The 25357-nt window shown below is 39.0% G+C and overlaps 1 protein-coding gene across 3 annotated transcripts in view; it reads right to left on the reverse strand.

Annotated features, from left to right (window-relative positions):
* UNC80 (unc-80 homolog, NALCN channel complex subunit) overlaps positions 1 to 25076 on the reverse strand; it is a 213331-nt gene extending 188255 nt beyond the window's left edge. For all 3 annotated transcript variants that reach the window (XM_040641233.1, XM_040641228.1, XM_040641231.1), the window contains exons 1-7: positions 24985 to 25076; positions 23975 to 24023; positions 21132 to 21288; positions 19737 to 20038; positions 10415 to 10538; positions 7513 to 7586; positions 4123 to 4262 (exon numbers count right to left, since the gene is read on the reverse strand). In XM_040641233.1, coding sequence (XP_040497167.1) covers positions 4123 to 4262; positions 7513 to 7586; positions 10415 to 10538; positions 19737 to 20038; positions 21132 to 21288; positions 23975 to 24023; positions 24985 to 25076 — 938 coding nt within the window. The remainder of the gene's footprint in view (positions 1 to 4122; positions 4263 to 7512; positions 7587 to 10414; positions 10539 to 19736; positions 20039 to 21131; positions 21289 to 23974; positions 24024 to 24984) is intronic.
* Positions 25077 to 25357: the final 281 nt, after the last annotated feature.

Below are 25357 nucleotides of genomic sequence, written 5' to 3' on the forward strand. Positions count from 1 at the left end.
GTTGTCTGAATGGCTAAAATAAAAAAAAAAAAAAGAAATAACAAGTGTTGCCAAGGATGTGGAGGAGAAAAGAATCCTCATGCTCTGTTGGTGGGAATTCCAATTGGTACAGCCACTGTGGAAAACAGTATGAAGTCTCCTCGAAAAATTAAAAATAGAATTACCATAATCCAGTAATTCCATGTTGGGTATTTACCCAAAGAAAATTAAAACATTAATTAGAAAAGATATATGTACCCTTCTGTTTATTGCAGAATTATTTACAATAGCCAAGACACAGAAGAGACCCAAGCATTCATCCATAGATGGATGAATGGATAAAGAAGACATGGCATACACACACACACACACACACACACACACACACAGACACAGACACACACACAGGAATATTACTCAGCCATGAAGAATAATGAAATCTTGGCATTTGCAACGACATGTGTGGAGCTAGAGGGTATAATACTAAGTGAAATAAGTCCATCAGAGAAAGACAAATACCATAGAGGATTTCATTCATATTTGGAGTTTAAGAAACAAAACAAATGAACAAAGAAAAAAAGAGACAAAAACCAGACTCTTAAATAGAGATAACTGGTACTTGCCAGAGAGGAGATAGGTGGGCGGATGGATGAAATAGATGAAGGAGATTAAGAACATGTTTATCTTGAACACTGAGAAATGTATAGAATTGTTGAATCATTATACACCTAAAACTAATATAACACTGTATGTTAGTTATCCTCTAATAAAAAATTTTTTAAAGATTTTCATTTATTTGAGAGAGAGTGAGCGAGAGAGAGAAAGAAAGAGACAGCATGAGCAGGGGGGAGGGACAGAGTAAGAAGAAGAAGCAGACTCCCTGCTGAGCAGGGAGCCCAACATGGGGATCGATCCCAGGACCCTGAGATCATGACCTGAGCTGAAGGCAGACACTTAACCAACTGAGCCACCCAAGCGCCCCAATAAAAAAATTTTAAAGACAAAACAAATGCATAAACACTTCCGATAGCATTATACATGTAAGGACACTAGTTTTGTTTTGGTATATAAAAGATATCCAATGAAAGGTAGTTCCTATTGTTTAGTCTGTATCCAAAGTAACTACCTTTCCCCGAAATCTGATTTAATTATGACCTTGATAACTTTGTTAGTAAGTTATTATTGTCATCAAGTAAAATGGAGCCTTGGTGTGTGTGTGTGTGTGTGTGTGTGTGAAGGGGGGGATCCTTCACAATAGCTACTTTTGAATAAACAGGAAGTTAATATGGAAAGAGTCTGTACAACTTCAAAAGGACAGTGGTAAACAGACTTAAGGGAGCCATCCCTGATTCCCATCTGATGGTAGTCACACGCTCTATAATCCTCTTCTCCTGAGTGCAGGCAGGACCTGTGCCTTTCTTTAACCAACAAATATCATAAAGGTGATTAGATGTCATTCCGGTGATCATGTTGTATTATAAAGCCTCTGTATCAGTAGACTGGACTTAGGATTTCTCTATGTTGTAAGGTAATTAGGGAGAGGGCCACATGGCAGTGAATTGTGGGCAGCATCTAGAAATTGTGAGCAGCTCCCCAGATGAGAGACAACAGCAAAACATGAACCTCAGTCTTCTGCCAACAACCTGAGGGCTCCTGTATGTGGAGCTTCCCCAGTCAAGCCCATGATGAGACTGCAGCCCATCCTAATGTCTGGATTTTAGCCTGGTCAGACCCTAAAGCAGAGAACCCAGCTAAATTGGGCTTATATTTCTGACATTCAGAAAGAGTGAGATAATAAATATGTGATGTTTTAAGCCAGTGAATTACACAGCAGTAGAAAACTAATATAAAAATCATAGACAGAAAATACAGAAAAGCGAAAAAACAGCTAATAAACTGTTGAACACTACATCTGAAACTAATGATGTACTATGTGTTGGCTAATTGAATTTAAATTAAAAAAAACGAATATAAGAAGGACATGACACTAAATAGAGCTGTCTAAAAATGAAATGAACTTCATCCAAGAATACTAAATTCCACACTGCTGGAAGGGTTTAAGTGGTGAAAATGTTGTTAGTGCATTGGACTGAGTTGGTGATCTTCACAAGGATCCTTCCACATTAAAAATGACATGATTTTAAGTACTCATTATCACCAACGACCTAGGACGGTAAGTCCTATGGATAAGTACAAACAATCTCTGCTTACACAACTAACGTTGCTGTCAACATTCATATTCTCAACCGGCAAAAGATCATATAACTGGGCCACTTGCTTTTAAAGTCCAAAATAAAGATACAAAGATATATGCTTTGCATATTATTTTTTTTAAAGCACAACATATTAGTATTTGAGTTAAAAAACAATTATATTTATAAAACTGTACACTTTCAACAATTCTAAGAAACTGTTTAAGAAGCGCTATACCCACGTAGCTTGGTTCTGGTGCCAGAAGGAGGTAGATGATTTAAAAATTACCAAATGAAAAAGTAAGATAATACTGAGAGGAAATATCTGTGGATATATCAGTGGATAAAGGACTTGTATCCAGAATATACATATATATTTAATAAAAAAAAACACCTTACATCTCAATTGTAAGGACACAAACAACCCACTTAACACTGGGGCAAAAGGTCTGAATAGACATTTCACCACCGAAGATATTCAAACAGCTAATAAGCACCTGAAAATGTACTTAACATCATTAGTCACTAGAGAAAATACGAACTAAAACCACAATCAGCTCTTACTATATACCCACGAGGATGGCTATAGTAAAAACAACAGGAGCAATTGCTGCCAAGGAGAGTGAGAAACAATGAGCCCTTGTGCATTTCTGATGGGAAAGTGAAATGGTGCAGCCATTTTGGAAAATGGTTTGGCAGGTTCTTAAAAAATTAAACATAAATTTACCATACAACCCAGAAATTTTACTCCTACGTATCTACTTAGGATACCAGAATTTTTTGCCTGCCCAAAAACCTGTATGTGAATGCTCATAGTATCATTATTCATGATAGACAAAAAGTCAAAACAACCCAAATATTCATCTACTGATAAATGGAGAACTCCAATGTGATATGTCCACACAACAGAATACTCTTCAGCAATAAAGAGGAACTACTTGTCCATGCCGTAATGTGGATGGACCTCTACAGCGTTACGCTAAGTGAGAGAAGCCAGATGGAAAAGACCATATATGGTATGCGTCCATTTCTTTGAAAATTCCATAAATTCAACTATATGGACAGAAAAATATATTAAGTGGTCATCTGGAGCAGGGTGTGGGAATGGGAGAGACGGAAATGGGCACAAGGGATATTTTTGCATGACAGAAATGTTCTGAAATTGGACTGTGGTGATGGTTGCATGATTCTATAAATTTGCTAAAGATCATTAAATTGTCCGCTTTAAATTGGTGAATTTTATGGTATGTAAATTATACCTCAATAAAACTATTTTTAAGAAATGCCTTCTTTTAAAATACTATCCACTAGATAGTAAACTCATTTGAAAGTAGGGAAACACAAATGGTCTCTGGGACTCCTGCCCGCCAAGTGCAGAATCTAGCTGGTTTCAGAAGCAAACCTCAGGAATCCGGGCTTCCATCATTTCAGTCGGGAAACAGGAAGAAGGCGATTGATGTTTGCCCCAAGGGAAGGCATTTGGAAGCAAATTTACCACATACACAAGCTAACAAGGGCTGTGTTGTCATGTTTACAAAGAACAACCTCTTCAGTTCCCTGTGGGTATTTTAAAGGCACCTATTTCAACACAAGGATCTGCTGATATGAAGTATTCTTACACAACAAATTAGCAGATCTTTTCACATCCCCGCAGCATATTTGATAACATAATGTGATTTTCTGCATTTAAATATTAAAAAGATCATCTAATTTAGACATCTCATTATCAGATAGATCTTCCCACTTCCACCCAACTTTGTTTAAATGAGAGCCATTCATAGCACATTTCTGGAATTATTAATCTAATTATACCATGACCAAGAATATGAATACACATATCACGCTCTGACACATTTTAAGGAACAGAGGCTATGCAAATAGCTAAAAATGCATATTTAACATTTGGTGACCAAGGAAAAACATTTTTGTCCCTATCATTGCAATTATGTACCTGGAATGCGATGGGCCTCTTTCCTGGGAAGTCTGGGAGGACAGACTTCCATCGAAGGAGTTTCCTCGGTGGCAGCCTGAAATGGTGGCCTTGGGTGACATGGGATCTGACTGGAAAGTTTCACAAACCACCTGGAGTCCCTTTTGGAGGTGGAGATAACAGATTAATTTTTTTTTCTTTCTTTCTTTCTTCCTTTTTTCCCCCCCTTCAGGTATATCCTCTAGAATTAGCCATCATATTACATATGTTGTTTTATAAAATTGAAAATTTTATAGCTAAGTACAAGGTCATAGACCAAGGGATTTTGCTTTCATCTAAGAGAGAACGGAAACAGACTTCTAGAGATACACGTATGTTATTTTAAGCATTCCGTTAAGTACGTTCATAAACTTGATTTCATTTTGCCTTTGATTCTTATCTTTTTCACCTCCATATACCCAGGATCTGTAGGAGAAGAGTTACAAACCACCAACTCGTCAAAGATAAGCCAATACTGAGGCCAGCTGAGTAGGGCCTGAGGCTGGAAAGAAACCAGGTTAGTAAGAGCTGATCAAAACCTGAAGCCAGAAAGTGAGTATCGAAGTACAAGTTTCCGGTTTTTGTCACTCATTAAAGGAGGATGGGATACATTTTTCCAGTTGGAGGTGATGACTTTTATTCCGACATTCTCCTACAGAGTAGCTTATTTTCATTCAAATGAGCTAATTTAGCTAATAAGTATAACTCTGCTCAGCCAATAAGACATTGTCTTTCCATCGGTATTACAGATGAAATTCTCCACTTCTGTATAAAGACCCTCAAACATTTATCATAGTATTTTAGTCCTCATAATTTCTATTTTCATATGTAAAATAAGAAAGCACTGTCCAGCCATGATGCATAGAGTGACAAATACAGCTAGAAATTTCATAAAATAAGTCCTCTGAACTAGATGAGAGAATCCCTCAGCAGGAGCATGCTATGAGCGCTCCGTGTTAGGTAATTTGGGAGATAAAAAAGTATTAGATGAATCTGAACCTTGAAATCAAGAACTTACAGTTAAGTTTTAAGACAAATGAATATAGGTTAGAGTAGCACGCCCAACAGATATACTATAAGCCACAAACGTGAGACACATATCTAATTTTAAAGATAGTAAAAAAAGAAATTGGTGAAATTAATTTTAATATTATATTCTGTTTAACCCCAAATTATCATTTCGACATACAATCAATATAAAAATTATTATTAAGATATACGTTCCTTTTTTTCATACCAAGTTGTCAAAATTTGGTGCACATCTGGTACTTACAACACATCTCAATTCAAGCCAGCCTTATTTCAAGTATTCAACAGCCACATGGGCCTTGTGGCTACCATATTGGGCAGTGCAGATTTAGAAGAATTAGACAGGAGTTCATGGGGGAGTTGAGATCTTAATTGGTCCTTAAAAGATAAAATGTAGACAGGCAACGAGGAAGACAGATAGCAATCCACGTAGAGGAAACAGTCTGAGCAAAGACCCAGAGGCTAAAGCAGCACGCTCTGTTTGTGAGAAGCAGAGCTTAACTAACTGAAAGGGTAAACAAGGTCACTTCAAGAAAAATGATGCCAGGTGGTAAAAGGCACAGAGAAGCAGGGAGTGGAGTTTGGTCTGGAGGCGATGGTAAAAGAAATCCACTATAGATTCCTAGGGAACAAGGGATATAAAGAAAGGATGGCAACCTTGCATATAATAAGCCTCTGTGGAATGATGAGTTAATAAATAAATGATGCATTAGGAAGATTAGTCAGGTGTTATGAAGTGGCATTTATGTGAAGCAGGAGAGGCTAGAAAAATCCAATTAAGTGGTTCCAGCTGCAATCTAGTTATGATGACCTGGATTTAGAGGGTCGTAGCAGGTGTAGAGAATAAAGAACACATCTGAGCAACGTAACAAGATAAAACAATACAACTCAGCAAGAAATCAAATTGAGAGAAGGAAGGAGAATGAAACAGGAGACGTATTTTGTTGTCTCTAAGATGTCATCAGTTATAAGACACCATTATTTTATGTGCAATTAAGAAAATACTCTGCTAATTAAACTAAGACACTTACCAGGGAGGACTTTGGCTAATATACTTATTAAAAGCACTATCTTAGACTTATTTAGGCATAGCTTTTGATTATATATTCATCTTGTGTATATGTAAAAGGAAGATATAAGTGAAATAAATTGGTAGAGGTATTCTTGAAATTTCAACATTTTAAATCAGAGTTTTTGATACATGTTTTTTCATAGAGTAACTTTCTCTGTGTCAAAAATGTTATTTCTTAAAAGTGTTATTTCTTAAAGAATGCTCCACTATTCCCCCTGACATATTCTTCTAAGCCACTGATCCTGATTCTGAAAAGTTAGATGCTGGAAATGACAAATTCATGTTGTGCAACCTTATGAAAATGACAACCTTATCAATACCACTACCAGGTGGGGAGGTTTTAAGAGGCCGAAGATCCTCAAACACCTGATTTCAACTATGCTAAAAGTGAAAGAACATATATATCTTAGAATGGATAAAATACAGACAAACCACAGTGTCTGTACTTAGCAAATGTTCAGGAAGCACTAGATAAAATAGGACTCCAAAATTTGCAGGTTTGAGGGGAGAAAGGATGACGGCATTGCTGACAGTAATGCATCGGTTAGAAAGAGGATCGCATGCGGCCGGAAAGCAGAAAATTATATTTTGTACATGTTGAATTGGACGTGAAGGTAGCTCATCTAAAAACATACTAAATTAATGGCATGAACATTTTTTCCTGAATTATATTCTTTATTACGCATATTCTGTTTTATGTGGATTTGTCTTGATGTTTCGTTAAACTTCAGATTTCTTAAGGGATAAGACTATACCTTATGCCTCCTTTCTACTCCCTCCTCCCCACCTGCTGCAGCATTATCTTAGCTACATTAGGCTTATCTAAAGAATATTAAGGAGATTTAATCATTGAGAATAATGATAACTAACACTTACTGAATGTTACACATTAGCCATTGAAGTAAACACTACGGATTACACACTAGCCATTGAGATAAAGCACTATTTATTACACAGTAACCATCGAGATAGAGCACCACTGATCACACACTAGCTACTGAGATAAAGCCCTACTGATTACTCACTCACCACAAAGGTAAAGCACAGTTACACATGCTCCTGTTTCCGCACTCCCACACCGGGAACGTGCATAAAACTATTTTCCATACTTGACAGATAGAAAACCAGAGTCTACTTCAAATTTTATATTCAGGAGTAGGAACTTGCTTTGAAACCGAGTAGCATCATTCTAGAACTCATCTGATCCTTCACGCTACACTCCATCCAGGAAATGACCACCTCCCCTCGTCCCGCAATCACCATAAACTCACCTCTCGTTGTCCTATGTCTTGATTTGGTGATTCACAGGTTTGACTCTGACTGTTGACGGGAGAGCTTCTCTTAGCTGCTAAGACCAGAGAAATACCCTCACAAATTTTGTAAGATTATGATCAGCTCATTTAGTTCATCAGTTCATTTCTTTAAAAAAACCCACTTTCACATATCATTATCACCTTGAAAGAAGACATTTAATAACATATGTTGTCAGAGGAAGCAAGTAACCAATTAAAAAACCCTTTGCATTTCTAAGTGATCATTAACAGTGTAGATTTCTTCCTCTATTCAGTCTGACTCAATAGGCATGGTACTAAAAAGTTGGCAATACTAAAAATAATAATAGCTAACATCTATATAGTACCAAATATCTGCCACGTCCTTTTTAAAGCATTTTACATGTACAGTTCTCCTCTCTTATCTGTGGGGGGATCTCTTCCAAGTGGTGCCTCAAACCGTGGACACTACTGAACCCTACACATACTATTCTTTCCTACACATACATACACATACACGCACCTATGATACAGTTTAATTTATAAATTACACATAGTAAGAGTTTAACAACAATTACTACTAATAAAATTGAATGATCATAACAATATACCGTAATAGAAGTTATGTGAATGTGGTCTCTTTCTCTCTCTTCCAAATACTTTATTGTACTGTATTCACACTTCTGGTGATGATGAGAGATGATAAAAGCCTACGTGAAGAGATGAAGTGAGGGCAAGGACGTAGGTGTTGTGATGTAGTATTAACTACCGACCTTCTGACGATTTGTCAGAAGGAAGATGAAATCATCTGCTTTTGGACCACAGGGAATTGAAACTGCAGAAAGTGAAACTACAGGTAAGGGGGGGGGGCACTACTGTCTCAACTCATTTAACACTTACAATAACCCTAGCATAACATATGGAATATTATTAGACCCATTTTAGAGATAAAGACAATAAGGTACAGGGAGTTTAACTTGCCCAAGATCATTTGACCCTTAAATGAAGGTTCAAGCCCAGGCTTTCTGGCTCTAGGGTCTGTGCTTTTATGACCATATTAAGCTTCCCCTACAGCAAGATTCAAATCAGTTACATCTGTTCCTAAGGATTGGGAGCAGTGGGAAGTGAATCTGGCCACGCCACATGGGAATTGTGAGCACACTGATGCTGAGAAGAGATTTATCAAGGTCACAAAATAAGAGACCTAGGGATTGTCACCCACGTGCCGCTGCTTTTTCTTCTGGTCATGTGTCTGGCTGAGTTTAATTTCACTTCAGATGCTGGGCACCATTTCACATCCACAGGCATCGGGTAGATGGGAAAATAACCCACTGTGAATATCATCCAGAAGCAAGGGATGGTGATATGAACAGCCCCAGTGATTTCATGAGGGACACGATTTCTTAATAGTTTTAATACATCTGTTAAAGTGATAGTTTACGTACATATTAAGGAGAGAGAGAGACAGAGAGAGAGAGACCTAAATGTGAAGTGACCTCTTTATTCAAAAGTGAGGACTTAAAAATAGGAAAAAAATTCCTTAATCAACATAAAGATGTCTTTTTCAGTAATAGTTTTGTTTTACTGTAACATATTTTATTTTCTTATTTCTATTGTTTTCAGTTTTTAACTCGTACGTCCGTCTTCACTCTCAGATGATTTTAATTCAATGAAATTAACCTCATTCCATCCATGGAATCTGAAGTAGATCACTTCATTTTTTACTTATTTAGTTCCTTGCTATTTGAACCTTATGACAGAGTGTTATTCTTGAATTTATAACTTATTTCACTAGTTAATGTATTGTACACATTAATTCTGGAATTAGTCTACTTTTACTATACGAAAAATTTTGTCTTTTGTTTGAATTATGATAGTAAGCAGGATTTGTCACTATAAGCATCTTATCACATATATGGATAATATGGCATTCTTCTGTTTAGAAAATCCTTTAACATATTATGTACCTTGCAAAGTTATGTTAAATTATAGAGGGAAAATATATAAAAATTCTTGATGGTTTCCTTCTCCTTACGAAGCACTTTTACATGCATAATCGTCCACTGTCTGCAGAAAAGGCTTAGGAAGTAAGCAAATGATAGAGATTTATGTAGCTCGTGCATCTATAGACATACCACATAGTTTGTCTGTTTCTCAGTGTCATTATTGATGCTAAAAGTTTGGTTGGAATTAGAAAGATGTAATTTATTAAAGCTACAAAATGGTCACCTTATGTGGATTCTTACTTATTCCACACTATGAGGCCGTATAAGGTGGTATTATTTTATCCCATTTAAAGAAATGGGAATACCCAGGTTAGGTACATACATAGTAAGAGAATGATCTGGAGTGAAGCACCAGACTTTCAGGTACTTTTCAAGCTATCATGTGTTGGCCTTTCTATAATTCACCAATAAGATTATTTCATTAGACAATTCCTGTAGTGAAATGCTTTGATAGCAAATAAACACCAAGACAAGATCGTTAAGGAACTGTTACTTTGTCTACTATAATGATGATTATGATGAGCTAATTATAATAATAGCTTATTCACTTACTATGTACCTGACATTCTTCTAAGCAGTTTTACATATAATTAATTCATTTATTCTTTGTAACAACCCATAAGTACTAGCAATATTTTATTTTAACTTCTATTTTACACATGAGGAAACTGAGGCACAGGAAGTTGAAATGACTTCTCCAAAGTCACACAACTCAACAGCATGTGCCCCTGGTTTAGTTTCTCATCGTTTGAATGAGCCCTGTGCCTGGGGTACTAACATAGCTCCCTGGAGAAATTTTCTTCCTCCTGGCTTAAGGACGAATTATTCCACCACCCTTACTCCTGCATATGAGGGAGTCTGCTAACACTGTCTCACTGGGCGTCCAAGTTACAAACCTGTAATAATGTTCCTGATGGGCTTCACCAGTGCTGTGAAGCCAGAGACTTCGGGCTGTCTGTGCTCCCACATGGGCTGCCATATAACAAGCCCGCTGGCCAGTCGGAACGTAAGGTCAGATTCCTGGGGGAAAGAGAAGATTTATGTCCAATAACTGGCTTGTAACTTGTTGAAGGAGCCAGTCATTGCAATGATTAGTATCATGCACAAGATCATTGTCAAAGTAGGTTGATCTTCTAGACCTTCCTTCATCACTCAGATGAGTGTTTCTAGGGTAAACCAGTAGCCCTAAGTTACTATCACAATTAGTATGGAAACCATGGTGGTCTGCTTTGGGCAAAATTAATAATTAAAATGGAGCTTTGGACAAAGCATGAAACACAAATTATTGTTTTGTGTTAGCAGTGATGAAGGCCTGTTTATTTCAAGAGTCCTGGCAGATCTCTTGTGGTTATTATTATTCCTCTTAATTATTTAATTGTCCTTCTTTCGCCCTCTTAAATCAATATCCTCAGATACTGCCTATTTTGACTTTCTGTTCTCCAGGCCATCTCTTGCTTTTGCTTCATGGCATCAGGAACATATATTTAGACCTTTCTAGTATATTGTTTTATAATATTAGCTTCTCAACAATCTTTAATTCCTTGAGGGTCTATCAGGCATTCTCCCCCTTCCACAGCACCTGGCATCATCACAATGCTTAACACAGTATTAGAAATTGGGTACACGATAGGAGCTCAACAAGCACTTGCTGAATTGCACTGACCTTAAACCCATACTCACTCAGTCTATCTACAATTTAAAGTCTCTTCCAGGGAGCACATTCTCTGCTTCATCATTATATCATCTTGAGGGGCTGAGATGTTTCAAATGCCATCTCATATTGTATAAGTACAATTATATGACATTCGAGATTACATTTTAAATAACTCAGCCACTGACTGGAATTAAAATAAAAACTTAAAAAAAAGAAATAAAAAAAATAAACAACTCAGGCTCTCAACCCCCGTCCCCCCCCCCAAAAAAAAAAACAACCCAGAGATGGAAGCAGAGAACGTGATCACAGATTAATAAACACAACTGAGACCCAGGAACTCACTCAGGGCAGGGATTTGCAACCCTAGCTTGCATATTATAATCACCTAGGGAGCTTTTAAAACCCAGGAGGCCCAGGTCTCAACTTCCTCCCTTGCCCAGAATGATTAAATTAGAATCCCTCTGAAGTTCCCTGCTGACTTTCATGTGTAGTCATGGTTGAAAACCACTGATCTAGAAGAATAAGAAGTAGGAAGAAATTGGAAAAAAAGAAAAGTGATCCTGCAAATGGTGGATCATGGTGGCTCACTGTCAAGGAAACTTCAACTGGAAAGACTGGTGAAATCCACACACTGATACAGAGAGGCTTCTTCTGTAACCTATGGACTGGGACCCTGGTGCTACAACAGTGTACTTGATGGGAAAGCATCTAGGACTCCCTGTGAACGTATTAGGAAAGTACATAAAGCACTTGATCAAATTCTGTCAACATCCATTCTACAAATACGTATAGACCACCTACTGTATACCTGGAACTGTTCTAGATTCTGGCTTGAATAGTAAACAGAGCATACAAAAATCCCTGCTCTCCTAGTGCAAAAGAGAAGTAAACCAGGCAAAGGGATGTGTCTGCAAGGTGTTGGTATTTTAGACAGGATGGCCAGGGAAGCCCTCGTGAAAGTGGCTTTTGAGTAAAAAGATCTGAATGAAATGAAGGAGCTGCCATGTAGATATTTTCAGAACAAACCTTCCACAAGAAGGGCTCAGCAAGTGCAAAGGTCCTAAACATGCCTGGTCTATCAAGAAACAGCCAGAAGACTGTGTGTCTGGAGTCAAGTAAATGGCAGAAGAGTAGAAGAAAAAAATAAGGTCAGAGGAGTTATTGAGTTCCAAATAAGATAGGGCCTGATGGGTCAAAGTAAGGGCTTCAGCAATTACTGAGTAACACGGGGAGCCACCAGAGGGTTCTGAGTAGTGGCGTGACATTACTGGATTTATGTTTGATAGGATTACTGAGGCTATTAAGAATAGTTCAAGAAAGGGCAAAAGTGGAAAGAGAGACAGTTTAGGAAGCTATTATTATCATCTAGGTGGAAGATGATTACAGGAGAGAGTTTGTAGAGGGCGAAATGAGCAGTGGTAGATTCCGGATATATTTTGAACACACAGTCTACAGACTGGAAGAGGAAGGTGTGAGAAAGAGGTGTCCAAGATTTTTGGCTTTGATATAGATGGGCGAGACGAAGGAGAAGCTGGTGTGGGGCTATCAGGAGTCTAGTTAACAGACATGTTTAAGTTTGAGATGCCTGTTGGATATTCAACCAAAGACACTGAGCAGACAGCTTGACAGGCAGGTTTAAAGTTAAGGGAACATATGATGGGTGGTGTTAGATCCAGCAAGCAGGGGATTAACAGCAGAAAAGTTTATCAGATTTGTCTCCAGAATTGCAGGAAGCCAAATTTCAATTGACCTGGTTTTGATGATTTCATAGCTTCTGAGCTCAGTCCTTCTCCATGTTCCTCATAAGTAATCTTGGCACAAATAAAACTTCAGTGGACACTGCATCAGAAGTTAAGCTCTGTTATACTGAAACCCGGGCCTTTAACACTGGCCCTATCTATGTTAGCACTGAGAGTTATTATTTCGTTTTCTTTAATATATTCCCAACTAGACTGTATATTTACTGGAGACAATTGAGATCTGTGTATTTCTCCTTGAGCATCAATATGGACTTGTTGATTGATTGAGGATAGTTTACATTTCACAAGTAACACCAACTAAATCAAATCATTCTTTAGACTTGAACACTTGCAGAACCTATGGACTCCTCTTATGTTACTATGTTCCACTGTAAGTCCTTTTAAGTTGGCTGAATGCATAAGATGTGGGACCCTAATTCCTCTTCTGGAGTCCCCTTTAGTGGGTCATTTAATGCTATGTATGCACACATGGCCAGAAAGTTGATAGCTGGAAGAGACACTATCATTCAAACAGCCGTGGGGCAGGTGGTCTAGTAACGTCCTTAGAAAAACTGGAAGACACAGACACTAGTAGAATCAATATCTCCACATTTCAGATGCATTTCTTGCTTTTGCTGAAGGCCTGTTTTCACGATGGCATGAAACATTTCTAAATATCTTTACTAGTAGTTTAGAGAAATCTAGTTTAAAAATTATTAATATTTTAAATTTTAAAGTTGTTTACTTCACACATATGAATTTTATAAAAACCTCCTTGAGGGCCTGGATTTTTATTCCTTGCTATTTCTCTACTCTGAGTAGTGCCTCTCATAGACTAGGTACTCAATAAATATTTATGGAAGGAATAAGTGAATATGATCAAATCATGACATCACACTTAAATTCCTTAGTTATAATAAATACTCAGCATTTTTCACTAAAGTAAATTTAGTTGAAAATAATATATTTGACCAAATTTTTAGATTTATTTCATGTAACATATTTGAGGCAGTTATAAATGAAAATTATAGAATCAATGTACAGAAATCTGTTGCATTTCTATATATGGATAACGAAGCAGCAGAAAGAGAAATTAAGAAAACAATCCCATGTATAATTGCACCCAAAGTACCTAGGAATAAATTTAACCAAAGACGTGAAAAACCAGTACTCTGAAAACTATAAAACACTGATGAAAGAAATTGAAGAGGACACAAAGAAATGAAAGACATTCCATGCTCATGGACTGGAAGAAAAAATATTGTTAAAATGTCTATACTATCCAAGGTCATCTACAGACTTAATACAATCCCTCTGATAATACCAACAGCATTTTTCACAGAACTGGAACAAACAATCTTAAAATTTGTATGGACCACAAAAGACCATGAGGAGCCAACACAATCATGAGGAAGAAAAACAAAACTAGAGGCATCACAATCCCAGATTTCAAGTTAGAATACAAAGCTATTGTAATTAAAACAGTATGGTACTGGCACAAAAATAGACACATCAATAAATGGAACAGTACAGAAAAACCAAAATTAAACCCACAATTATATGGTCAATTAATCTTCAACAAAGGAAGAAAGAATATGCATTGGGAAAAAGATGTTCTCTTCAACAAATGGTGTTGGGAAAACTGGACAGCAACATGCAGAATGAAACTGGACCACTCACTTTCTCATATCAGACACAAAAATAAATTCGAAATGGGTAAGGACCAAAATGGGTTAAGGACCTGAAACCATAAAAATCCTAAAAGAGGGCACAGGCAGTAATGTCTCTGGCATCAGCCAGAGCAACGTATTTCTAGATATGTCTCCTGAGGCAAGGGAAATAAAAGCAAAAGTAAACTTTTGGGACTTCATCAAAATAAAAAGCTTCTACACAGCAAAGGAAACAATCAACACAATTAAAAGGCAACCTCCTGAATGGAAGAAGATATTTGCAAATGACATATCAGATAAAGGGTTAGTATCCAAAACATATAGAAACTTATAAAACTCAATACTCCCAAAATAAGTAACCTAATTAAAAAACAGACAGAAAACATGAATAGACATTTCTCCAAAGAAGACATACAGATGACCAACAAACACATGAAAAGACGCTCAACCTCACGCACCAGCAGGGAAATGAAAATCAAAACCACCATGAGATATCACCTCACACCTGTGAGAATGGCTAAAATCAAAACCACAAGAAACAACGTGTTGGTGAGGATGTGAAGAAAAAGTAACCCTCTCACACTGCTGGTGGGAATGCAAACTTGGGCAGCCACTGGGGAAAACAGTATGGAGGTTCCTCAAAAAGTTAAAACTAGAACTACCCTATGATCCTGTAATCACACTACTGGGTATTTAATCATCAATCAATCAATCAATCAATCAATCAAGGGGAGACATGTGCCTCTATATTTTTTGCAGTATTATTTACAATAGCCGGATTATGGAAGCAGCCCACGTGTCCATCAATAGATGAGGGGATAGAGAAGATGTGGTATAGAGATACACAATGGAATGTCATTCAGCCATTAAAAAGAGTGAGATCTTGTCATTTGCAATGACATGGATGAAGCTGGAAAATACAATGCTAAGTGAAATAAGTCAGAGAAAGACAAATACATGATTTCACTCATGTGGAATTTAAGAAACAAAATAAATGAGCAAAGAAAAAAAGAGAGAAAGAGTGACACAAACCAAGAAACAAACTCTTAACTATAAAGAACAAACTGATGATTATCAGAGGGAAGATGGGCAGGGGGTGGGGGTAGGGAATGATGAAATAGGTGATAGGGATGAAGGGGTGCACTTGCTGTGATGAGTACTGGATGATGTATGGAATTGTTGAATCCTTCTATTGCACACCTGAAATCAATATAACACTGTATGCTAGCCATACTGGGATTGAAATAAGAACTTAATTAAAATAGAAAAATGTGCATTGAATTATACACTATTTTACAAAAAGAGGAGTCATTTATATTAATTTGCTAATTAATGAGTTTATTCATTCAACAAATATTGATTAAATACCTATGAAATTGAGATACTATGTTAGCTATCCAGAATACAATGATAACTCCCCACCCTCAAACCATTCAGAATCTGATAGGAGAGTCTGTCTCATAAAGAAATAATGGTAATAAACCAGAAATAACAATAAAAATCCGTCTAGAATATTATAAAGCTAGAGGAAGAGAGGGGTGGATCTTGAATATTGCTGTGAAAGATGAGGAGGGGTTTTCCAGGCAGGAGGGCAAGGCAGGAGAGCATGTAGGTTGCAGGACCAGCATGAGAATAGGCCTGGAAAAAAGCATGTTATGTTACTGGGGGGACTCCAAGCACTTGGAGCTCACAGGCAGGAGAAGTAGCCAGAAGAGGGCCCAGTTACTAGACTAACCAGCTGGAGTTTCACTTGCTGTATGATGAGAAATCAAATTACTTTAAGCATATTGGTGAAATGGTCAGATCTACATGGATCCCTTTACTGTTGAAGTTGGATTTTATGAGACAAGCCAGGAGACTGTGAATCCAGTTCAAAAGTGGCCTCAACTGGATTTCAGCCTCTCACGCCTCCTGCAGCACCATGTCCTAGAAGAACCTATAACAGTGTCTGTGTAAGTTCTGATTGGCAACTTGAGGGAGCAACGTCAAGAAAAGAAATGCCAAGTGGGGCAGCACACAGGGGTTGGAGATGATAACTTTGTAGAAAGACCAGTCTGGATGGTTGTGTGGTTTTCCCCCAGGAGCACATAGGTATCTGGGGCAGGGGTAGAAAAAATGGATTTTGGTCATGACCTGGGGTTGGCAAATGGAAATATAGGGAAAAAAGAACTTGAATGGTGCTGTTGAGGAACTGTTCACGTGGGTACGGTACGGATAGAAAGATGGAGACAGACAGGGTCTGATAACTGCAGGCCAATGAAAGACCGAAGGCAGTGATTCTCAATCAGGTGCAATTCTCACCCTCTGCCTCCCCACTGGGGACACCTGGCAATGTCTGGAGTCATTTGTGGCCATCACAGCTCAGAGGGAGGAGGTGCTCCTGGCATCTGGTGAGTAGGGGCCAGAAATGCTACTGATATCCTACACGGCACACGGCAATGTCCCACAACAAAGAATCATTGGCCCAAAATGCCAACAGTGCCAAGGCTGAGAAACCCTGGTCTAGGCATTGTACGTTCCCTAACTACATTTAAAAAACCAAACACCTCGCTCAGAAGGAAAAAGCCTTTTGGAGAAATTTATTGACTCATTAATATTTTTTATTCCCCATAGCATCTGGAACAATATTTCCTTCATAGAGATACTAAAATGATGAAATAATAATATGCTAGTAATAACAGCTAATACTAATAGCTTATTATGATTTAATCACTGTACCGTGTTTTATATGCATTGTCTTATTCCCTTATAAATGCTCCCATTACTCCCTCATAAATGCTCCAGGCCATAAGTAAAACTTGAGGGTCTTGAGCCAGAAACTGTGTAGTCTCCCCTGAAAGAGGGTGTGGCTCCCTTTCTACTAATAATACAAAATACTAATCGCTAAAAAAACTGCCAACACTAAAAGCAACTCACATTTGTTAAGGTCCCTTTATGTGTAAAGTTGAGCACTATCGGATGTTTCATCCCAAAGTCCCATAAAACCATTCGTATGTCCGATTTCTACTTGAGGGAACCCGAGGCTTGCTCTAAGTCACATAGTAGAAAGCAGCAAACACGTGACTCAAATGCAGGCCTGTTTCCAAAACTTAGACTCTCAGCCATGTCCTCAAATAAAAGGACGGCCATCGCAGCCACTTCTGCACCTTTCACATGGTTTAATCCAGAGGATATTTGTCCATAGATAGAAATCTTAATGGGCTCATTATTTAAAGAGGTCTTCTTTCCTGTCCTCTCATTTTAAGGACTATGGACCCACATATCATCACTCCTCGTAGCACCTGGATCAGCTTCTGACAACAACGTGGGTTTCCTCAATGAGTCACTTATCAAACACTTATCGAGTGCCCCATTTTTGCCAGGCACTATTCTAGACACTGGAAATACAGTGTGACCTGGACGGGCAACATCCCTCCGCTCAAGAACTCTGCTCTAGTCGGGGGGATGGGCAACAACCATGAAAACAACCACAGAAAATAATTTTGGGTACTGATAAAAACAAAGATAGTCATGTGCTAGTGACACCAAAGTGAGAGGAAAATTCTTCCTGAGGTAGTGACATTTGGGCTGTGAGTAACCGGATGAGAAGGATACAGCCGTATGCAAATTTAGGGGAGGAGATAAAGGTCGATGTTTCAAATAGAAGGAAAAACCTGTGCAGGCCTTGAAAGCAAGAATGAGTTTGAGGGTGAGCCTCACTGAGCTCGGAGGTTAGTGAAGGAGAGAAAGGCTACTGACATGGCAGGAGATGGGGCCGAGACGGTGGGCAGGAGCCTGGACCTGCGGGTCCCCTAAACCAGGGGATGGTCTCAATTAAAATAATGCTTTTTAGTAAGGGCAACCAACACAAAAAGACTTTTTAAAATGGAAAGTCAAAGATTTTGAAGCAGCTATTTAATTTGACTTCACAACATTTAAAATTTTTAGTATGTTTCATGGGCAATGTGGCCAGTGCATGCAAAGCATTTTGGAAATTTACAGGTAATTTCAATTCTATTCCTGGCAGCAACAGGACAGTGTCAAGTGAAAGTGAAATTTAACTAAAACTAAAATGAGTGAAAAGACTCACTGGTTCATTCTCCTCATAGTGACTGTTAATGGTCTCACAACTACCAACATATACATAGGTACACACACAGTCACATACATTCATATATATAACTCGAAACATTCATTAGTATCCTAATATCCTATTAAAGAACACTTGGGTATACCAATTTCCTCCTATCTCTTAACTTAGCACTCAGATGGAATGCTGTAATTTATTCATCCACAGAAATAACAAATAGATCTTGATTTCTCTCCATGTGTTGGAACTATACTGTGTCTTCACATATATTCACCCTGTGTTAGAGGTATCCACGATCATATGCAATGGAGGATCCGATAGGTTAAGTAATATCACCAAGATCACACAGCTAGAGAGTGGTGGCACAGTCATTTCAAATGATATTGTCTCTTTCAAACCCAAGGGGTACTGGTATATAGTTACATTTTAATACAATGGGTTTCCATGCAATCCTATGTTTTGTATTTTATGCTTTAAGAAATATTTTGAAAAGCAATTCTCAGCTTGTACCACACTGTCAAAAAGTCCATGGAGTAGAAGACATTTAGAACTTCTGCTCTAGGCCTGCATTATAAGAGAGAGAGCTTACAAGGTGCTGTAGAACTGCAAAGAAGATAATGACTCAGTCTACATGGGGAGTTTCAGAGGAACAGCTTCATGGAAATGATGACACTGAAGTTGAGGTTTGAAGAATCATCAGAGGAATACAGGAAAGAAAAAGGGCAGAGTGAACAGCAAGGGTATATTCATGGAATGGCTCCCGGAGCTCGACCATGAAGATGCCGGTAGGGACTGGCAAATGATAAATGAAAAGTTCCTTGACCCTATATGCCATTTTTATATGTTGGACATTATCTTGGGGCAGAAGGAGAACCTTTGAAGATTTTTAAGTAGATAAATGATATGCAGGGAACTGTGTTTTTGAAATCATGTTCAGTGGTTTGACATAGAAATAAAGTTCTCCATGTCTTGGCTTGCTACGAGATCATATAAGACATGAACAACCAAATACGGAAATATGGAAATACCATTTGAAGGCCACCTCACCTCCATTCCCCATCAGCCTAATACTAGCACTCTCCTTACCTTGATCCTGTGTACCAGGGGAGCAAACAGAAACACAAAGAGCTCCACAGTGGCCATGGAGTTCTGGAAGATCTTCCTTCGGTTGTTCTCTTCTTCATCGTTGGAGCTGCTTTGGCAGGGCTGCCCTGGGGAACCCTGGTTTTCTACTTGGTGGATGAAAGCACTGCTGCTGCCACCCCAGCTCGAGCCACGGTCTGTGCCCCCAAACCGCTCACTGTTGCAGTCCTGGGGGGCCTCTAGAAGCATCCAGTGCAGGGTGTGAAGGAGCTTTGTCTCAGCAACACCCAGTTTATCCTGGTGGCCTGCATGGGGACAATCACACAGACAAGTTAAGATAAACTCTGCTACCAGCACAATGGATATCAACTTCGGGTATGGCAAGAACATCCTTGCTTTGCTCTGCAGCTTGATTTCCTGGGAGACACTAGCATTTCTCTGTACTTCTCACAACCACTGCTGGAAGGGTTTCTTTCTTTCTTTCTTTCTTTCTTTCTTTTTTCTCTTTCTCTCTTTTTAAGATTTATTTATTTATTTGAGAGAGAGTGAGAGCGAATCACAGAGGGAGAAGGAGAAGCAGACTCACCACTGAGTATGGAGCCCGACTCAGGACTCGATCCCAGGACCCTGAGATTATAACCTGAGCTGAAGGCAAATGCTTAACTGACTGAGCCACCCAGGCACCCCTGGAGGGGCTCGTTCTTGTCTTGGGGCTTTCTAACTGGTTGCAATCTCTGCAGAATAACATAGTGTCATAGGAGGAGAAACTGCATGCATCCTATCTCTTCAGCCAGATACCCATATATATCTCCAAAGAGGCAGTGTAGTGGTTAAGAGCCCAGGCTCTGAAGACAGCAACTACTCTGCTTTAGATGGTGTGGCCAAGAAACCCCTCTGTAAAGGTAAACTTTGCGCAGAGACCCAAATAAGGGGAAAGCACTGGATGGAAAAGAGCATGTGCACGAACATGCAGTGGATGTTAGGACATGTTACCATGTGAAAAAAGCAATCCACAAGATAATCTAAAAAATAAGTCTTTAGGCACAGGCATGCAGATATACATAGTACTACAACGTGCAAGGGGTCACTTTAGGAGTTGAGAGGGCCGAAGAGAAATGGGGTTGGAATTCATCTCAGATGGGAGATAGTCTTCAGCTTCCCTCTAAAGTTTCACAGTTTAAAAGGAAAATATATTCATGTATTACTTGTAAAATTCAAAATTTAAAAATAAGAGAGTCAGTTCCTTCACTGGTAAAATGAAGATCATAGTGGTACCCACATGAGTGGGCTTTTTGAGAATTAAATGAGATCATATGTGTTCAGTGCCTGGGAAAAGAGTAAGTAGTCAGTGGATGTTGTCAGCGCCACACGAAGAAGAAGGAATGCGGAAGAACCAACCTAACTTGTTCCTGTTTGAAAGCAGGGTTGCAGTGCAGTGGAGGACGTGGGGCAGGGCAGCTTGCACCAGCTCCCATCGGGAAATGCTCTGGATGGCTTCAGAGAGGGCTGGAGAAAGGCCATGCAGCTTGTTCTCTACCAACACGCGTTCAAAGGACTGTGGATACCAAAAAAGAAGAAAAAATCGTGTAAAATAAGGAATTGGAGATTCTGTTGGACGAGCAACGGGAGATCGGGGTAGTACCCCAAGATGCAAATCACTGGATCAAATTTTTTAGAGTGCACTCACATTGCATTTCATGTCAACGTACGTACAATGCGTCAGTGAGCAGTTCTTTTTAACCCTTTTCAGGTTTTTGATTTAAAATGTAGGACTTGAATTAGTGTTTTTTTAATTTTCACCAAAATTAGCTTCCTCTAAAAAAAGAGCACGACACCACATTTAACTCACGTAATATTTTATAAATTGCTGCTGAGGCGTCCAAACGGGCAGTCACAATTGCAGAACAAAGTGAAATGTCTTTTGTGAAAGTGTCTTGAGGACAGAATTTGAGTCGATGTTCTACAAGTGTTACATAAGATACAACTCTTTCAAGAAATCTGATTTTGGGGTCTCTGAATTATCCCATGTCCTTAGCAATAACGTGACACAAGGCATTTCTTGCCTAATGCCTGTAACCATAAAGATACTTCATACACCTGTTGAATAAAGAAAGGAAGGAAGGGAGAGAAGAGTGAAGGGAAATAAGCAATAGCTTTGCTGGTTTATTAAATCTTCTCTCTTGGCCAAGGACACTTTCAGAGAGTGAAGCATCCCAGAACAAATGTGACCTACTCACAGTTGCTGTTGTTGTTGTTGTTTGAATGGGGAGGAGGATATCACTATAAGGGTTAGGGAAAGTATAGCTACCAAATATTAAGATAAGTTTAGTAAATATTTGACTTGTATGAATTGAACCCGATCGCTACTTGATCCCCCATGTAATGAGGAAAACTGTGGAAGTACGCTAAGGTTCCAAGTATTCCAAGTATTCCAAGGTTCCAAGTATCCGAGCTGTATTATTGATATTATTAGGATACCAGAGAAAAAGACATGCTTAATACAGAGATTCTCTGAAGAAAACCAATTACTGTTTGACTCAATAAAGGAAAATAAGAAATTCACCTTCATAAAATGAAAGGCATGGTGAGGTTTTGGTAATGAGTGTAAACAGATATACAGTTTTTTGTTTGTTTGTTTGTTTGTGACTGAGTAAAAACAGATCCAAATGCTTTTAAATTGTTCAGCCCTCAGGTATCTAAGTATTCATTAAGTAAAGGGTAAGTATGTTGGGCATTAAAAGATTATAAAGAATTTACACAGTCTTGTTGAATACATTTTAGAGGATGAGTTGTGTATTTTATAATATTAGGACATTCTGGGTACTTAATGTCATTTTCTTCTTAAATGTTACTAATATAACTCATTATTTTTTAAACTCTGAAAACTGCTTTATGCATTTTTATTTCTCTATCTATCTGTGACTTAGTTATTTGATACTGTATGACTACATTAAAAATGCCAGATCTTTGCCAAGAACAGGGAAAAGTCAGGATTATTTTAAGCTAGTATAATTGTAAGCATGATTTATGGAAGCCTCAGTGATTTCTTAAGTGTCAAATTACTCTAACTTGAGCTAAGTAACAACAAATTCCATTAAAAGGTCCTTATTAAAAGATTATATTTTTAAAATATCTCTGTAGCAACTTTGAAGGGTCAGAGATACAACAAAACACATTCTTATTTAACTGTGTGTACCTGTATGCATGTTTAAAACTCTCTAGTTGGCTTTCATCATTTTTAAGGGCCCTAAACACTTCCGAACTCTTAACTACGTAGTCATCTATATAGTCATTTGCAAATTTTCATGATAATGCCTCAATGGGTAGGTTTCTACTTTTAGGTTATGATACATGAAATGTGAAGGTCTTTATTTGAGCTCCAGATTTTAATGAAATCTATGAAAAGTTCATTTCATTTTTGCTTCATGATTTCATGTCTTTTGTTTTCAATTTGTGATTTGGACATTTTTAAGGATATGGAATTCCCTTAGGATCTCAGGACAAGTGCACTCTATCAAGGATACATATTAATAGCATTATTTTCATAATTATTTTATATCATCTATTTTCAGACTTGCACAAAACATGCACGACATAGAAGTTCAGAACTGTATGTGACTTTGAGTAGCTCAGAGGCCCTCATCTCATTCACTTCCACCATAACAGTCTCAATTTTGTTGATGAAGGAAAGGACTTCCTATACTGGTCCTGCAAAGCCCTTCACCACCTGGTGCCCTGGAATCTCTCCACCCTTTCTTCTACTGCTCTACTCCTATCCACTGGGAGATAAGGTGCTTTAGACTTGCTGTTCCCCTTTGCTCTCCCCTTACCCATTCCTCCCTCCCTTTTTTCATGGTTTTCTCTAACAATCACATTACCAGGTGAGCCTTACCTATCCACTGCTCTTAACATGGAATCCACTCCAACCCCCGGCTCCCAGCTGCCAATACCCCCAATCTCCTTTCTTGCTTCATTTTTCTCCATAGTGCTTATCACTGTCTGGCTTATTATGTTTTTTACTATTTGTGAGTGGCTTGACTTCCTCCCACTAGAATGCAAACTCTGTACTTTGATTACTGCTCTAGCCCATCATTTAGAACTATGCCTAGCACAAAGTAGGTGCTCAATAATATTTGCTGAGTGAATTACTCTATACAGTCAGTACAATGTAATGCCTTTCTTTGGGTTGAAATGACCACACAGAATATGGAAAGAAACATTAAATGGTGAATATCACATACCACACATGAGGCTTCATATTGCTTTCCCAGTTTAGGCCTCAAAAATGCACTGAAAAATTAATAGAGATAGTGGTTATAAGTAAAATTATTAACATCTTTATGACATATTTTTTTCAATGGATAAGACAGTGCTATAGAACTAAAATTTCATGCGTCCCTATAGCTTGTTAATGAGCAGGTGTTGAACAGCTGACGACATTTGCTTTTACATGTGTAATTACATATATGAAAGAGATGTGGATCTCCACATTTTCTGTATCCACTCTTATTCTGAAGACTTTTTCCTACTCAGATTCCAAATTGCCAATGGTCAGGAGTGGTGTATTGCTCATGGGTATAATTATATTAAAAACTAAAAATGAACAGTTTGTGGGTTGTGATTTCTAGAACCTCATTTTTTATCTGGTGAATTTCTAAAATAATAATAATAATAACGATGGTGATAATGATGATGATGATGGAAACCTTGTTTCTTGTTTATTAGAATAGGTTTCAGAGGTCTTTCCAGGAAAAAAAAAAAAATGCTTATCAAAAAGCATCCTCCTCAGGGACTTGAACCAGGAAGACTACATTGGCTGAATCCGAGCAAAAATGGTTAACAAGTGGGCATAGCAGATATTCGCCAAACAGGAGCTGGAAAAACAACAGGTCACCGGCCTGGAATTACAGCAGGAGATGGAGGGGAAATTGGACGCAAGAGCACAGCCAGTCATAATTATCTTCCCTAGTTCCCCGCCCCCTCTTCCTAGGCTTTCTGCCCTCCCACCCCTAAATAATGTATATATTTATTCAACTGCCAATCTGCTTGTCGCCAAACTTCACGGAAATATTTTTTAAATGCGTGTTTTTAAGCAGGTGCAGAGGGCTTGCTTTCCAGCCCCAGAGAGGGAGCTGCAGGCTGTGGCGCGGCCTCAGCAGCAGTGGCGGCAGCGGCAGCGGCGGTGACCCAGGCGGCCCCAGGAGCGTTCCCAGCCCAGGGTGGCCCGCTGCGCGCCCTCTGTGCCCCTCACCTGGTTTGCCGCCACAGGAAGGTCTGGATGGGTAGGGGGATGCCGCGGCCGCTGTCTTGCTCCTGGCCCTCGGAGCTCTTCCTCTTCACCATGATGGTGGCTCCTGGGAGTCCTACTGCAGGACCCAGCGCTGGCTCCTCGCTAGCCGCCGCCGCCTCCTCCTCCTCCTCCTGCTGCTCTCCCCAACTCTCATCCCCTCCTTCCCCGAGGCAGAGCCGGCTCTCTCCGCCCTGATCCCCCGTCCCTCTCCCCTTCCCCCGCCCCTCCCCGCGCGTGGAACACGGCTGCGGGAGGAGGGGAGGGCTGGAGGAGCCACGGAGCGAGGAGGGGGGCGCTCGGAGGAGCTGGCCGCCTCGCCGCCCCCGCGCCCGCT

Source organism: Ursus maritimus, unplaced genomic scaffold (genome assembly GCF_017311325.1).
Source record: "Ursus maritimus isolate PB19 unplaced genomic scaffold, ASM1731132v1 scaffold_1, whole genome shotgun sequence".
Taxonomy (NCBI): Eukaryota; Metazoa; Chordata; class Mammalia; order Carnivora; family Ursidae; genus Ursus; species Ursus maritimus.